General features: G+C 40.1%; 1 protein-coding gene and 1 non-coding gene across 4 annotated transcripts in view; one reads left to right on the top strand and one right to left on the bottom strand.

Moving 5' to 3' along the window:
• Positions 1-567: 567 nt before the first annotated feature.
• NUSAP1 (nucleolar and spindle associated protein 1) overlaps positions 568-16,486 on the bottom strand; it is a 37,973-nt gene continuing 22,054 nt past the window's right edge. For all 3 annotated transcript variants that reach the window (XM_055316598.1, XM_055316599.1, XM_055316597.1), the window contains 6 exons: positions 14,420-14,529; positions 10,007-10,194; positions 7,396-7,553; positions 5,862-5,978; positions 2,728-2,836; positions 568-1,554 (listed from right to left, as the gene is read on the bottom strand). In XM_055316598.1, the coding sequence (XP_055172573.1) occupies positions 1,461-1,554; positions 2,728-2,836; positions 5,862-5,978; positions 7,396-7,553; positions 10,007-10,194; positions 14,420-14,529 (776 nt within the window). In that variant the 3' untranslated portion in view covers positions 568-1,460. The remainder of the gene's footprint in view (positions 1,555-2,727; positions 2,837-5,861; positions 5,979-7,395; positions 7,554-10,006; positions 10,195-14,419; positions 14,530-16,486) is intronic.
• Positions 9,133-9,239, top strand: LOC129504284 (U6 spliceosomal RNA). The gene has a single exon (XR_008663324.1). It is a non-coding gene; the product is annotated as a U6 spliceosomal RNA (small nuclear RNA).

Genomic DNA, 16,486 nt, shown 5'->3' with positions numbered 1-16,486 from the left:
CATTAGTACTTTTGTGTTTGTTTTTTTTTAAAGATTTTATTCATGAGAGACCGAGAGAGAGAGGCACAGACACAGGCAGAGGGATAAGCAGGGAGCCCGACATGGGACTCGATTCCGGGTCTCCAAGATCACGCCCCGGGCTGAAGGCAGCACTAAACCGCTGAGCCACCCAGGCTGCCCCGTGCATTTTTAATCTATTAATGGACAGCTGGATTTTCTCCATTTTTTGGCTATAATGCTCCTGTAAATATCTGTGTACAAGTTCTTATGTGGACACGTGCTTCTATTTCCCTTGGGTACATACCTAGGAGTAGGAGGTCATGTGCTGCTTGTGCTTCAGTGTGACCCATGCCTTTGCTGGGGAATGTGGTAGACATATTTAACTTTAAAAAAACTACCAGCCTGTTAACCAAAGTGATTCTTTTACCTTCCCAGCAGCAGTTTGACAGTGATTTAATTGATCTCTGCCTAATAGCAAAATATGAATTTATTCAGCACCCAGGAGTATGCCAATGTTCTGTGAGCTCATAGATCTAAGAATAAGAGTCGGATATGTGCTGCGAAAAATACCAGAGGACGATATGCTCATTTATTCTTCGTGTGAGAAGAAGTAGTCAGGACAGGATGCACGGAGAGTACAAGTCAACTGGTGTTAGTCTTAGCTGCTCAACTCAATCTGGAAGTCCATTTATTTGCAAAGAATCTACCATCATGAGAAAACATTCATGAAAATCTTCATCAGTACAAAGCCCAGAAGCTCCACTTAGGGGCAGCAAACATGGCTGTGATGCTGAACAACTCTGGTCTTTCCCATAAAACAAGTAAGATCTAACTGACAGAGTATACTGACCCTTGAAGCAGCAACCCTTAGGTTTCAATATAGGCCTGGGTATTTTTAAATAAGTAAGGCTAGAATGAGCTATGGAGTTTTTAAGAATATATTGAGTGATAGATGGTGATTACATCGGGTGATCTGAACAGACCTGCATAGGTAATAAACCACGTCACACAGAATATGCCAGTACGGACGTGTATTGCTCCCCATTTCAGTAAGACTATGTGGTCCTCTAGGGGAGGAAGAGGTGGCCTTCTCAGCTTTTTATTGGTCAAGTTCTACTAAGGCTTGTAGAATTACCTACCATCAGGTCAATGCTTCTGTCTAGAAGAGGATTCCAGTTCTGTCAGCAGAGGAAACTAGACATTAAAAATCTAAGTCAAGGTTATATATAGGATGAGTCTCAGAAAACTGAATTGTACACTTAGGAAAAAAACATTTCAAAGAATCTGAGCGTTAAGGTTAATAAGGTCTTTTCAGAGATGCAGCCTGTGAAGAACCCCCAACACTACATAGTGAACAACAAACAGCAGAAGGAAGTCTTGACTCAAGTGAAGAAGACAGAAAAATATTTACATTAAAGAAAGGGTTCAGAATGAAGTAATATTTACAGGATGCTAAAAAATTAATCTTCAGCCATAATGAGGCCTCTTCGAGCTCCCAAAACCTTTGCTTTCTTCTCCTTTCGTCTTTGTTCATGTTGCTTCCGTTGTTCTTCCCTAAAGAGGTACAGGTACTCATTAGGCTCTAGTGAAGCTCTATAAGAGTCCACTTTAAAGCACTTGTCATCAGACTAATGTCCAAGCTTAAACTGAAATCCAGATACTTGTATAAAATATTCTTACAGAACACTGTGCTCTAGCTAGTGGGCTGTCTGTGGAAGCCACACCTGTAAGTCACTTGTGTTACAGGGCTACAAACTGGTATTTCCCTTTTTATGTTAATGCAGCATTCTAAAATTAAGCATGGAACTGGAACAAAAGGTACCTCAGTACCTTAATTTGTTTTAAATGAGAAATCTCTCCTTTGGAAGTCAAAGGTCAGGCTCAAAATCACGTAGTCTAGTGGAAGTGCTGGAATTAGAACCAGGTTCTGCTGACTTAAGCCACTGTATCTTTCTGGAAGGGATTAGGGATTGGTAGGAGGGGTTTGGGGGGGCTAGGATTATATTGAATAAAACTTAAAAACAATTCATCAAGGATTCTATACCCAATGTGGGGCTTGAACTCAGCCCCAAAAACAAGAGTTGCATGTTCTTCTGACTGAGCCAGCCAAGCAACCCTATGTTAACAATCTTAATGGCAAATATAGTTACTGAATGTCTTGGTGGCAGCTGGATATAGGGAAGTCAAATGATGGGTAATCCTGTATTAGGATGGTTTTATGCAGCGAATCAACTCGATCAGGACCAGCTACACCCCACAGCAAGCTCTGGCTTTAACTTGGTTTTCACATGCAGAAGGAAGCCTCTAAGGATCAGCTGGGGATTTCTTCTGGGGTAGGGCCTTGAAGCCTGATTTCCCTGGGAGTGAAGAATTTACATCTGGGCACTTGGATTGGTGTCTGGAGGGATAGCCAGATACACTGGGATGGTAGGTCATGTGAGAACAGGGTTCCCTCCTGAATCACCTATAGAGCTTTGGAAACCGTACAGCTGCTTGGACCCCACCTCCCAATTGCTGAATTAGAAACCACTGCGGTGGGGCCTAAGCACATGTACCTTTATGAAGTTCTAGATATGATTCCATGACTCCCCCCCCTTTTTTTCCCCCATGACTCCCTTTTTCTTAAACACCACTATTACTGAAACTCTCTGTACTTCAGAGGCTTTGCTTTTAAATATAGACTTTTAAAATTAAAAGAACTATAGAACTGGTTAATTATATACTCACCGAGTCTGGAGAGGAGGTTGTTTATAATTTTTCTTGTGGAAGCTAACTCTATTGGCATGTTGCTTGAGAGAACTATTTTCTTTAGGTTGACCCCATGGTTTCAGTTTGCCTAGTTTAGGAGAGACAAAGATTTAAGATTTTTCTATTTATATTCCCAATTTTACTCATTTGAGGTTATTTGCTTGTTACCAATATTTATACTTTATAGACATTTGCCAGTATAATTGTATTAGTTTTAATTTCATAGTCCACAAATATAAATGATGTTATACTTTTTTCCCCTAAAAATAAAGCTTTTTAAAAAAGATTTATTAAGAGACAGAACATACATGCATACACAGGCTGGTTGGGCAGAAGGAAAGGGAGAAAGAATCTTAATCACATGGTGCTGAGCCCAGAGCCGGATGCAAGACTCAATCTCACGACCGGATATCTTGTCCTGAATTGAGTCGGACGCTTAACCAACTGAGCCACCCAGGCACCATGTGTGTTTTACTTTTTAATCCTTGGAAACTCAGTTTTATTTTTTATTTTTATTTTTTAAAGATTTATTTATTCATGAGAGAGAGAGAGAGAGAGAGAGAGAGGCAGGCAGAGACACAGGCAGAGGGTGAAGCAGGCTCCATGCAGGGAGCCCGACATGGGACTCCAGGATCGCACCCTGGGCCAAAGGCAGGCGCCAAACCGCTGAGTCACCCAGAGATCCCCAACTCACAGTTTTAATGCTATTAAAAAATCTTAATACTAAATCCAATTACATAGCACATTAAAAAAAAGTCATCACAACCAAGTAGTTTATCCCAAAGTTGTTTATTATTTACTTATTTTTAAAGATTCTATTTACTTATTCATGAGACACACAGAGAGGGGTAGAGACATAGACAGAGGGAGAAGCAGGCTCTGTGCAGGGAATCCGATATGGGACTTGATCCCAGGACCCCGGCATCATGACCTGAGCCAAAGGCAGATGTTCAACTACTGAGCCACCCAGGCATCCCTCAAGGTTTCTAGGTATTTAATATTAAAGAATTTCATCTGAGCAATTTGTTATTACTGTTCCCTAGTAAAATGTATTTGGAATGGAATAAGTGGATTTTATTAGCTTTAGACCTGGGACCAAATTTCCAGATGTTTACATATTTTTGTTTAGTTTGTTTAGTTTATGAGCTATTTTTTTTTAAGATTTTTATTTATTTATTCATGAGAGACACAGAGAGAGAGGCAGAGACACAGGCAGAGAGAGAAGCAGGCTCCAGGCAGGGAGCCCGATGCGGGACTCAATCCCGGTTCCCCAGGATCAAGCCCTGGGGCGAAGGTGGCGCCAAATCGCTGAGCCACCCGGACTGCCCCTATGAGCTATCTTTGAGTGCCAAAGATTATTTGCAGTTTCCCATTTTATAAAAAGGACTTTCACACTGCTGATGTAATATTTGTTTTCTTTTCCTTAAGACACTAAATGACTTGTCTAGGGTATAAAAATAATAAGCAGTACAGATGAAGCTCTCAGCCAGATTTTCTATTAGAAGTTAGTTGTGGCCAGAATCATTCCCCAAATACTTTCTGAGCACCTGGTATAGTCAAGAACTTTTTTAGGGGGGCAGCCCCTGGCTGGCTCAGTGGTTTAGCGCCAGGATGTGATCCTGGAATCGAGTCCCATGTCAGGCTCCCTGCATGAAGCCTGCTTCTCCCTCTGCATGTCTCTCATGAATAAATAAATAAAATCTTTTTTTTTTTTAATTTTTTTAATTTATGATAGTCACAGAGAGAGAGAGGCAGAGACACAGGCAGAGGGAGAAGCAGGCTCCATGCACCGGGAGCCCGACGTGGGATTTGATCCCGGGTCTCCAGGATTGCGCCCTGGGCCAAAGGCAGGCGCCAAACCGCTGCGCCACCCAGGGATCCCAATAAATAAAATCTTAAAAAGAAAAAAAAGTTTTATTTATTCATGAGAGACACAGAGAGGGAGGAAGAGACACAGGCAGAGGGAGAAGCAGGCTCCATGCAGGGAGCCCGATGTGGGACTCGATCCCAGGACTCCAGGATCATACCCTGGGCTGAAGGCAGGCACTAAACTGCTGAGCCACCCAGGGATCCCGAATAAATAAAATCTTAAAAAAAAAAAAAAGGATCTATTTCAGAGGTAGAGCTGAAAGGACTAACTGATGGACCTAGGTATGGGGTCTGAGAGAAGGAGCCAGATGATGCCCAGGTTTCTCCCTGACAACTTACTTAGTAATATGTGCCAGGGCCATGTATAGGAAAACCGGGCATAGGGGGCAGTGTGGTGTGTGAAGAAAGAAGTTTTGTTTTTGTACAATTGATTCTTACTTCAAAATAAGATTTTTCATTATATTTGTTTCATTAATGTAATTTAAAGATAAACACTGTTAGAAGAATATGATTTATGGAAAATCATCTTGTTTTAAAGTAATTCTAGAATCACAAGCCACCTGAAGTATTGTTTTTTTTTTTTTTTAAGATTTTTTTTTTTTTTAAAGATCTTATTACACATACACAGAAAGAGAGAGAGGCAGAGAGGCACAGGCAGGCTCCATGCAGGGAGCCTGACGTGGGACTTGATCCTGGGTCTCCTGGATCTCCACCAAAGGCGGCGCTAAACCGCTGAGCCACCCAGGCTGCCCATATTAGTTGTTTTTAAAAACTTTTTATTGGTATTTTATTTTATCATTATTTTTTTTTAGTATTGGTATTTTAGCTGGAAATACCGATACTTTAATACATGCCCAGTTTATATGGGCATTTATATGACCAATAAATTCCCAGGTTGTTGGACTGGGTGGATTCCAGCCTGGGATCCTTTGAAAGTTGTAAAGAAAACATTAATTTGCCCATAGGCCAATTTCCAAATTTCTTGATTTTGCCTGCTATTATTTCTTTGCTATAACACTGATTAGAAGTTAGGTCTTTGATTAGCAGAAATGTAAGTGAATCATTATTTAGTATTTGCTTAGTGGATAGTTTTTAAAATTATGGATCATGTGGAGCCAGGGGAAGAAATTCTAGGTGATTCAGTATGGCTTTCCACTGAGGCACTAGAATCTTTCACATCCTGAGATGTAGAACTATTTAATCCTAAGTCTTTGGCACGGCTTTCTAAGAACATTGGCACATACCTTTGTGTGGCTCATAGTTGAGGGGACGAGACAGACTTGCTTTGAGATCAAACACTGGTTTCTTGTTGGAGACTGGAGTCTGTGCTGCCTCAGTTGTCAATTTGAATGGGGTAACAACTATAAAACCAAGGAACAAAACCCCAGGGCTTAATTAGGAAAAAAAAAAATGAAGTACCACTTCTCAGTCTTAAATATATCATCTATATGGACCGTCTCAACCATGTAGGGTTAAAAAGAAGAATAACCAAGGAAATCTAACCACCAAGACTTGCTTCTCTTGTGAGCTCCCCAAACAGTCTCAATATTAGGTTTTTTCCTTAGGAATCAGCTGGGAGTTGAAAATCCTGTGTAAATAATCGACTGGGTAAATTTTTAGGCTGTGTCCCTGATATTATTTACCCTTTAAAAATATATTAGTAACATTTTCATTCATACAGATACAAAGCCTGCAAGGAACCTAACCACATACAGATGAAAAGATATGTGGCTCTGGTTGTTATTTAATAAAAGCAGTTATTTATGGTACAAAAATTCACATATTTAAAGTTAATATACCAGGATGGTAGGATTCAAGTAAAGCCAAATTTTTGCTACAGTTGGGCATCATATATTGGGCCTATTTTGTAATTCTTTCCCATCACAGACTATTGTTGAATGTTAGCACTTGCATGTATATATGAAGAAGTAACCAAGACCTAGGACCCCTCAGTTAAATCAGAAAAGCACAAAACCCTTGTGCTTAAGCAATCCCATTGCGTTGCTATCAGGTGCCAGTAGGGAGGGGAACACTGGGGCTGTCTATAACGCCAAGTTTAAATAAGTACAATTCAACCTGTAGAGTAACTGCAACCCTGCTACACACGCCAGCTCATCCTAGGTCTAGAGAAGCTCTTACATGTGTACAGGAGACATAGTTAAGAATGGTCATAACAGTATAATAATAAAAGTTGGAAATATCCACATGGTCAATAAGCATTAAAATGCATAAATTGAAATATATCCATATCAATGAAAATGAATACATTTTATAGCTCATTTGTCAATATGGATGATTCTTCAAACATTATGCTGAGTGAATGAAAGCAAATCATGGGGGAAAAAAATCATACAATTGGTTTCCTTTACATAAAGTTCTTATCTGATAATTGGGGAAAAAAACTATCCCATCCTAACTGGGCACACCTCTGAATTACCACGAGGAGAAAAGTCAGAATATGGTAAACATTTAGTTTCTGCCTCAAGTCCTCTGTGAGCATTTGTGAGTCCTTTCTCATTACGAGGTAAGTGGCTGCTACCCAGTGACCCCAGCTCTCTGTAAAATAACAGTCCTATCTTAGACAAGTCCACTCCACTTTTAGCACTGTTTTCTGCCCAGGCCCCTTTCTTCCCATACTGTAGGGAGATATAGAATGTTACGAACTTTTTGCTTTTGATTTTATAGTTATGGAGAGAGGCTTTAAGTAAACAAATACACTTAATAATTTCAGGAAGTTACATGGCTTAAAGATGAACCAGGATTTTTCTTTTGTTTTACCAGAAGCAGAATTCCCCTTTGCGGTCTTTAACTTGCATGTCCCGAGCACAGCCTGGCCTTTTGGGGTACTCCCACATACGGTCACATGTGGAGACTTTCTGGCTGGAGTCTTGGTCAGTGAACGCTTATGTTCATTATCTTTGGTAGCAGCTGAAAACCTAAACAGGACAGTAGAGTACCAAACATGAGTGCTTATGTCATGAGTAACTTGTAGCAAGCTTACGTGAATAAACCACTTTTGCAGAATAAACATTTTACAACACTTTATTTGTAAAATGTGGTTTTGTCTTCTCTGCTCTCCTTGCCTTGGCCAATGACAGGACAAGACTGTGGGGCTCAAATTACAGTTTAGGAGGTACTCTGAGCACTCTCCTCTTTCTCTTCTGGTGACGGCTTATCAGAGGGAACAGGAGACTGCTATGCTCAGGAAGTAATGGGAATAGACCTTATGTCTTCCTAGTAGATGGTCATTCATTTGAATGGTCCATAAGGGGATGCCTGGGTGGCCCAGTGGTTGAGCATCTGCTATGGCTCCGGGCATAATCCCAGGGTCCTGTGATCAGTCCCACAATGGGCTCTCTACAGGGAGCCTACCTCTCCCTCTGCCTATGTCTCTGCCATGAATAAAATCTTAAAAAACAAAAAAGTCCATAAGCCCATTCTCCTAGCAAATTGCCATAAGTTTATCTCATTGATTAAGATGCATAGTTTCTCTGCATTTTAATGTGTGAAATTGGGATGTGTTCTGTAATTAGTAACACACACATCATAGTTGGCAGTGATTCTTCTCAGTGGTTCATAAAATAATGGTGATTATCCAGCTGATGGTGTCTTAGTCAGTGAAAGTCAGGAAGGACAGATCTACATGGTGTGGCTGTGAGGTTAACAGAAGAGAACTTCTGGACTTGTAATGAAAATGTGGTGGTAATCCTGAATCAACACCCAAAATTATTATGAAATATTCTACAACCCAGTTAAGACAACTGCATGTTAGGAGAGGTGCCATGAAGGCCAGGCTGTTCTGTACACTGCAGTGGAGCAAGAACTTGCCCCAACCATGGTGTTCTTAAATACTATTAAATACAAACAGAACTGCCAAGTAGAGGCACCTCATACTCAATTCTAACTCAATAAATAGAATTCCAAACTTAAGGTCATTTTTAAGCTCTAAAAACTATGTCAGATAATTGAATGTGTTGGGCAAGTGTTACCAGGCACCTCACTATTAGATGCTGCAAATGCACTTAAGAAAAGGAGATTAGGAGCACCTGGCTAGCTCAGTTGGTAAGCATGCAACTCTTTTAAATTTTTTTTTTATTTTTTTTTAATTTATGATAGTCACACACACAGAGAGAGAGAGAGAGAGGCAGAGACACAGGCAGAGGGAGAGGCAGGCTCCATGCACCCGGAGCCCGACGCGGGATTCGATCCCGGGTCTCCAGGATCGCGCCCTGGGCCAAAGGCAGGCGCCAAACCGCTGCGCCACCCAGGGATCCCAGCATGCAACTCTTGATCTTGGAGTTGTAGGTCTGAGCCCCACAGTGGGTGTGGAGATTACTTAAAAATAAAAGCTTAAAAAAAAAAAAAAAGCTTTAAAGAAAAAAAAAAAAAGAGGGGTGCCTGGGTGGCTCAGTTAGTTAAGCGTCTGCCTTCCACTCAGGTCCTGCTCAGTGGGAGTCTGCCTCTCCCTCTATTTGTGCTCATACTCTCTCTCTAATAAATAAGTAAAATCTTAAAGTGCTTGCTTCGGCAGCACATATTCTAAAATTGGAATCATACAGAGAAGATTAGCATTGTCCCTGTGCAAGGATGACACACAAAATCTTAAATTAAAAAAAAAAAAAAGGGAGAGAATAAAATTTCTGTATTAAAGAAAGGGGGCCTGAAGATCTTCATCTCTGGGATAGTTATAGTTGGGGGCTACCCTGCTATTGGACAAGGTACAAGCAAAAAAAAAAAAAAAAAATCGAGGGATCAGTGGGGCATAGGATAGCTAGGGTACTGCAGTACCCACTGGGTTACAACACTTCCACTTTAGGATGAGTTAACTAATAAGTTCATTGCATCGAGAAGTTTTCTGCAGGAATTTAGCTTCAACTTTACATTTAAGTCAATGGGAAAATTTCTCTTTACATATCTTTACAGGCATACATTAAACAAATAAAATGAATATCCATGTATACTTTATTTAAGCCAAATGTGAGCTTAGAGATATTCGATAAGAAAATCCAATACAAGTTTAAAGAAAAAATATTAGGTTATAAAAACCATCTGATTTTCTCTCCATTCTGATCCTCTTTTGCCTTCTTTTTCATCAACATAGCAACATATTTGATGTCATCCACCTGAAATGCACAAGAAGCATTAAAACTTTGAAATGGGGATCCCTGGGTGGCGCAGCGGTTTGGCGCCTGCCTTTGGCCCAGGGCGCAATCCTGGAGACCAGGGATCGAATCCCACATCGGGCTTCCGGTGCATGGAGCCTGCCTCTCCCTCTGCCTGTGTCTCTGCCTCTCTCTCTCTCTCTGTGACTATCATAAATAAATAAAAATTAAAAAAAAATAAAACTTTGAAATGGTCCTTGTAGTTGATTACATTTCGGAGTTCTTACCTGACGTTCATCTTCGTTGCTGATAGAATGGAACGCTTGGCAGACCCCTTCCCACACAAGGTGCTCTGGCCTGTAGGGCCCAGGGGCTGGCCCTGTGAGTGGCGCTGGCTGGAGGGAGTTCGAGCCTCAGGGAGCCTTCCCCGGAGAGGAACTGGAGTCACCACCACTTCTTTGGTGACCAGCTGCTTCTGCACAAAGACACAGGAACCATGTTCAAGTTTGGCTTCTTAGCACTGTCCTCAGAGTGCCCCCATTCATCTCCTTGTTCCATCCCCATTTTTAACCGCACCTGTTATCTTTCCTTCTCACAGCCTCATCCTATTCCTACCTGCCGGGTGGGCTGCGCAGTTCCTAGCACCTGTATTGGTACGGTGACCAAGTTATGAGTAACTTCTGGTTGTGCTGAGTCGTGGGTTATAGAAAGCCTCTCCTAGCTGCCATGAACCCAGGGATTGGGACACCTGGGTGGCTCAGCAGTTGAGCATCTGCCCTAGGCTCAGGGTGTGATCCCGGGGTCCTGGGATCAAATCCCAGATTGGGCTCCCTGCAGGGAGTCTGCTTCTTCCTCTGCCTAGGTCTCTGCCTCTCTCTCTCTCTGCCTGTCTCATGAATAAATAAAGTCTTAAAAAAAAAACAAAAAAACCCAGAGATTTTCTAAGGAATGTGGCTGAACAGACACATGAAAATGTGATTAGCAGTTTATTAAATACAAACTCAAAGAACAAATATTACATAAATAGCACATGGAATCTACAAATAATTCCACTCTTATCCTCATGACCCCCCCAATGGCTTCTTAAAGTTTTTAAAAACAAAACAAAACAAAAGAAATAGGGAGGGAAGGAATTCTCCCTTTGAAATGACTGGAGAGGGATCCCTGGGTGGCTTAGCGGTTTAGCCCTGCCTTCAGCCCGGGGCATGATCCTGGAGTCCTGGGATCGAGTCCCACATCAGGCTCCCTACATGGAGCCTGCTTCTCTCTCTGCCTGTGTCTCTGCCTCTCTCCCTCTGTGTCTCTCATGAATAAATAAGTAAATCTTAAAAAAAAAAAATTAAACGACTGGAGAGGGTCCACTAAGGTTATCATTTTTTATATACTGTCCGGGCACAAGAATAACAATGTCTTCCTGTCACTGGTTTCAGTTTTTTTTTTAATTTTTATTTATTTATGATAGTCACACAGAGAGAAAGAGAGAGGCAGAGACACAGGCAGAGGGAGAAGCAGGCTCCATGCACTGGGAGCCCGACGTGGGATTCGATCCTGGGTCTCCAGAATTGCGCCCTGGGCCAAAGGCAGGCGCTAAACCGCTGCGCCACCCAGGGATCCCTGGTTTCAGCTTTTGCAAGCAGAAGAAATATAATACAACTCTGCTAACTAACAACAGTGGTGGGTCTACTGACATCGACAAATTCTGGTTATGTCCTAGGAAATACAAGCACTCAGAGAAGAATGTCAGCTTCTCAACATACAAGCAGAAGAGATTCTAATGTGACACAAAGTTAAAACACAAGGGTAAGAATTACTATTTAGTAAAAGGACATGGATACTAGAGGGCTGGCGGGGGGTGGTTAGGTTAGAAGTATTAAGCATACTGTTCTATTTAATCACACTTCTTATGCCTCCTCCTGTCTCTCCTCCAAGATTCCCACTTTCCATGCTGTCTCTCTTCACAGTTCACTTGGTGTCAAGACCATCAACTCTGCATCTTTGTTTTAAGCTACTTATGATGCAGGAATGAGTCTACTAGCCCTTAACTATTTGACTTTTTTTCAGGTTGAGTATTAAACCGTTGATTCTAGTAGTACTAACTCATTTTGTCAGTAACGTATGTAACCAATTTCTTTTAGTAATAAAAATCCTGTTCAAAAAAAAAAAAATTCCTGTTCAATCCTAACAAAGAGCTCAATCGTACCCCCCAAAAAATATTATAGGGGGAAATAATAAAAGCAGGAAAAATAAATGTAAGAGCTTATTTTTATGATCTTAGAATAGGTAGGGTATGACAAAAGAAACCTCAGACCCTTAAAAGGAAAAATTGGATAAATTTAAGAAAAAACCTTTCACAAGATAAAAGACACCATTAACATGGTTAAAAGATAGATTGTAGGAAAGTTTTTGTAATATAGGATAGCATTAATATAAATGGTTAATAGACGGGTAAAAAATTAAGAAAAAAATTTTCACAAAAAAATCCCAGCCAATTATATAAACCTAGAATAAGCAAAGAAATGCCAATTGTAATTTTTTTCTTATCATATTAAAGATCTAAAAAATTCATCATTCCTACCATTGACAAAATAATCAGGCATCTTGGGGCACTGTTTCTGATGTTTGTAGAGGGCCATTTGGCAACTAAATCAAATAGATCTGCCAGTTCTAATCATGAAAAATCAAAGAGACAGGTCAAAGCCAGGATTATTCTAAAATCTCTTTATTATCCAATACTATCCAACGACCAATCCTGAAATATGTCAACTGTCAAGAAAAGCTTCCTATAAGCTATGGTGAAGTCACTGTAATTTTTTATTTTCCAGTTTTCAAATAGATAATACCCAATAACCTATCTGATAGATCTATTCCTTAAACAGTGGGGAGTCAGGTTCAGATTTTAGAACTAAGCTCATTCAGGTGGGGTATCGGTAAAAAATAAGATAATCTACTCATTTATTTAACATATCTCCAGGATTTATAAAGTCAAGTTTATGGTTGAGACACTTATTCTGTCCTAACTTTTTTCCTGGGAAACTAACACCTGTATTAGTATAGAAAACTTGACTATCAGGTATTTAAGCAGACTCAGTTTCATGGTAAGGAAAATGAGTGGCCCTGCTTCAGGCATATTTGCTGCTAGCTTATTCTTATACAAAAAAAAGAAGAAAAGAAAAGAGAAAAGAGAGAGAAAAGAGGAAGGGAAGGGAAGGAAAAAGAAAAAAGAAAAAAGAAAAGAAAAAACTATAGGTCCATTTTATGTAAATCCTCAGCATGGGCCACTTGTCTAGGTATTCCACTGCCAATACAGTGATACTTAGCCCTTATTAATATTAACAAAGTATTACTATGGGCACACTGAGTGTCTCTTCTCTGATTTTCCATCCATGCTGTTGGATTAGTATGCAGGAATGGAGGCATTCAAATGCCATGGGCTTGGCTTTGTTGCTGTTAGCTAGTTCATAAATGGTGTCTTCAACTATGTTAGCAGGGGTTTTATAAAGAGTTAAAATGAATGTTAGTACTCTAGATTCAGCCTTTAAGAAGTTTATAGTGTATGTTTCTTTAAAAAAATTATTTAAAACTTATTACCTAGTGTGTTTTTGTACTGGTGTATCAGAAAACCTAAAACTCAACTGACTGATGTAGCAGATACTGTCCCTGCTAACAGTGGTCATGTTCTGCCTCTTTCAAATCAACTTTATACTGTTTTGTGTTGTAATACCACAGACTTGCCTCCAATTCTTCTTCTTTTTTTTTTTTTTTAAGATTTTATTTATTTATTCATAGACACACAGAGAGAGAGAGGCAGAGACACAGGCAGAGGGAGAGGGAGAAGCAGGCTCCATGAAGGGAGCCCGACGCGGGACTCGATCCCTGGTCTCCAGGATCATAGCCCAGGCTGCAGGCGGCGCCAAACCGCTGCGCCACCAGGGCTGCCCGCCTCCAATTCTTTTTGGGAAATAAGCAAGCTATATGTATTAAATTCTGGAGTAAATGTTACCCAGTCTTGTATGTGGCACCTCTTTAACACTAGATACCATATAACATAACATAAGGATGTTATCAACTCACTGCTCTGCTAATTCAATGTCAGGGTTGACTTCATCACCTTTTCTTACTTGAAGGGACCTTGAGTAGAGCAGGACCTAGACTGAAGGGTCCCAGGAGTTCAGTTTATCAGGAAGCCTCTAAGTTAGCCACTACAATTCATTCCTTTTTCCTTTAGGTGAGAGACCAGGAAAAGAAGATGGCTTCACCCATAAATCAGTCCATCCTCAACAAAAGTAATAATGAAAACAGAACTTATTGGCACTTTGGAGTTAGTTCTTTATAGCGAGGACTCCTGATTTTATTTCGATGGTTCTGAAAATTCTTATGGGGGGGGGGAGCAATTTCAGATAATAAAGATAAATTAAACTCAAATCCATTCCACTGGAAGAGTAATAAAAAGGCTGGCTGTATTAGCTAAGGTATTAAAATCAGAGAGTTCAGTCCCATTGAAAACATAATTCTAGGGGTGCCTGGGTGGCAGTTAATTGAACATCTGACTCTTGGTTTCAGCTTAGGTAGTGATCTCCGGGTCTTCAGATCAGCAAGCTTAGCATTGAGCTTGCTTGGGATGCTTTCTCCCTCTGCCCTTCCTACTTGAGGGCACACTCTCAAACAAATCTTTGAAAAAAGAAAAAATTTTATCAGCATACCTTCAGTTCATTAAATGAGTTGTGTTCTTCAAAATGTTTCTTTTTCCTTTCAATATATTGATCAATGGACTCCATTTCCTTAAAACGAGCCTCATGAAGCTTCTTAAAGTCTAGAATGTTCCCCAAAATATGACAATTAATAATAAGACAAATACATTTACTCACCTTTCTTTTGTCTTTCTGTTAATACTTATTCTCTTCTCTGCATCCCTGATATTCAACTTCAACATCATCTTTGCTAAAAATCTAATTTCAAATCTTTTAGCTTCTGGAAACTCAGGGACAGAGTATATTCATCTTATCAACTATCAAACACCATGTCTCCACTGTCCATTTCCCCACTGACAACTTGGTTTAGTCCACAGAACAATCACAGATTTGTCCTCTCCCCTCACCAATTAATCAAATGGCCTTTACCTTAATCATAAATTTGAAATATTTTAATGTTTAGAAAGCTTTATAACAAGGATTGGCAAACCTTTTTTGTAAAGGGTCAGACAGTAAATATTTTATTTAGCTTTTGTAGCCACATCTCTTTAATACAATCCTCTAAAACTATAAAGGCCATTCCTAGCTTAAGGGTTGGAAGACAGACCAAGGTGAGTAGCAATTTGCTGACCCCTGCTCTGTGCTATTCTGATTAAGAATATACTGGGGGTGCCTAGCTTGTCAGTCAGAGGAGTGTGTGACTCTTGATCTTGGGGTTGTGGGTTTAAGCCAATGTTGGATGTGGAGATTATCTTTTTTTAAAAAATATTTTATTTATTCATGAGAGACTTAGAGAGAGGTAGAGACACAGGCAGAGGGAGAAGCAGGCTCCATGCAGGGAGGTCGACATGGGACTCGATCCCAGGGCTCCAGGATCATGCCCTGGGCTGAAGGCGGCGCTAAACTGCTGAGCCACCCAGGCTGCCCTGATGTGGAGATTATCTAAAACAAACACACAAACACACATACAAGAAAACAAACACAACACTTAAAAATTTTTTTTTAATAAAAAAAATTCTAAATATTAAGCATATGCTTTTCTAATATATGCTGAGCAGCACTTTAAGTACTATAAACATACAACACTTAACATTGTATGTGCCAGGCAATAGAGAACAATAAATTACATATTTAAATATGGAATCTCGAGATGCCTGAGTGACTCAGCAGTTGAGTACCTGCCTTTGGCTTGATCCTGGAGTCAAGTCCCACATTGGGGTCCCTGCAGGGAGCGTGCTTCTCCCTCTTTGTCTCTGCTGCTCTCTCTCATGAATAAATACAATCTTTAAAAGAAAATATGGAATCCTAAACTTATTATTGAAAAAAAAAAATTAAGGGTGCCTGATTGGCTTAGTCAGTAGAGAATGGGACTTGATTTCTAGGTCATGAGTTCAAGCCCCATGTTGAGAATAGAGAGTACTTAAAACAAAATTAAGAAAAAAACCCTACAAGGTGGACATCATTCCAAATACTTTATAGACATTCATTCTCAGATATTTACTGAATACCTGCCATGTGCTAGTTGCTATGTTAGGTAATCAGAAGTTGAAAAATAGTCTCTATATACAAGAATACCTTGGCTTTTTTTTTTTTTTTTAAGAATACCTTGTTTATTGCACTTTGAGATACTGGGTGTTTTTGTCTTTCGTTTTTACAAATTGAAGGTTTCCTGCAACCTTGTCAAGCACCATCTTTCCTACCGCATTGGCTCACTTCATATCTCTATCACATTTTGGTAATTAGTTCAATATTTCAAACTTTCACTGTGGTCATATATTTGCTATGGTGCTCTATGGTCACTGATATTGTAATTACTTTGGAGCACCACAGGCAGTGCCCATATAAGATGGCAAACTTAATAAATGTGGTACATTCTGACTTCTCTTACAGTAGCCTGCCTCTAAGTCTTCAGGTGAAATGAAGAGTTGCATATCTCTCACTTTAAATCAAAAGCTAGAAATGATTAAGCTTAGCAAGGAAGGCATGCCAAAAGCCAAGATAGCTAACTGGTCCCCTAGTTTTCAGCCTAAGTTGTAAATGCAAAGGAAAGGTTCCCGAAAGAGATTAAAATGCTACTCC

Source organism: Nyctereutes procyonoides, unplaced genomic scaffold (assembly GCF_905146905.1).
Source record: "Nyctereutes procyonoides isolate TBG_1078 unplaced genomic scaffold, NYPRO_anot_genome, whole genome shotgun sequence".
NCBI lineage: Eukaryota > Metazoa > Chordata > Mammalia > Carnivora > Canidae > Nyctereutes > Nyctereutes procyonoides.
This window is presented reverse-complemented; position numbering and strand designations above follow the sequence as displayed.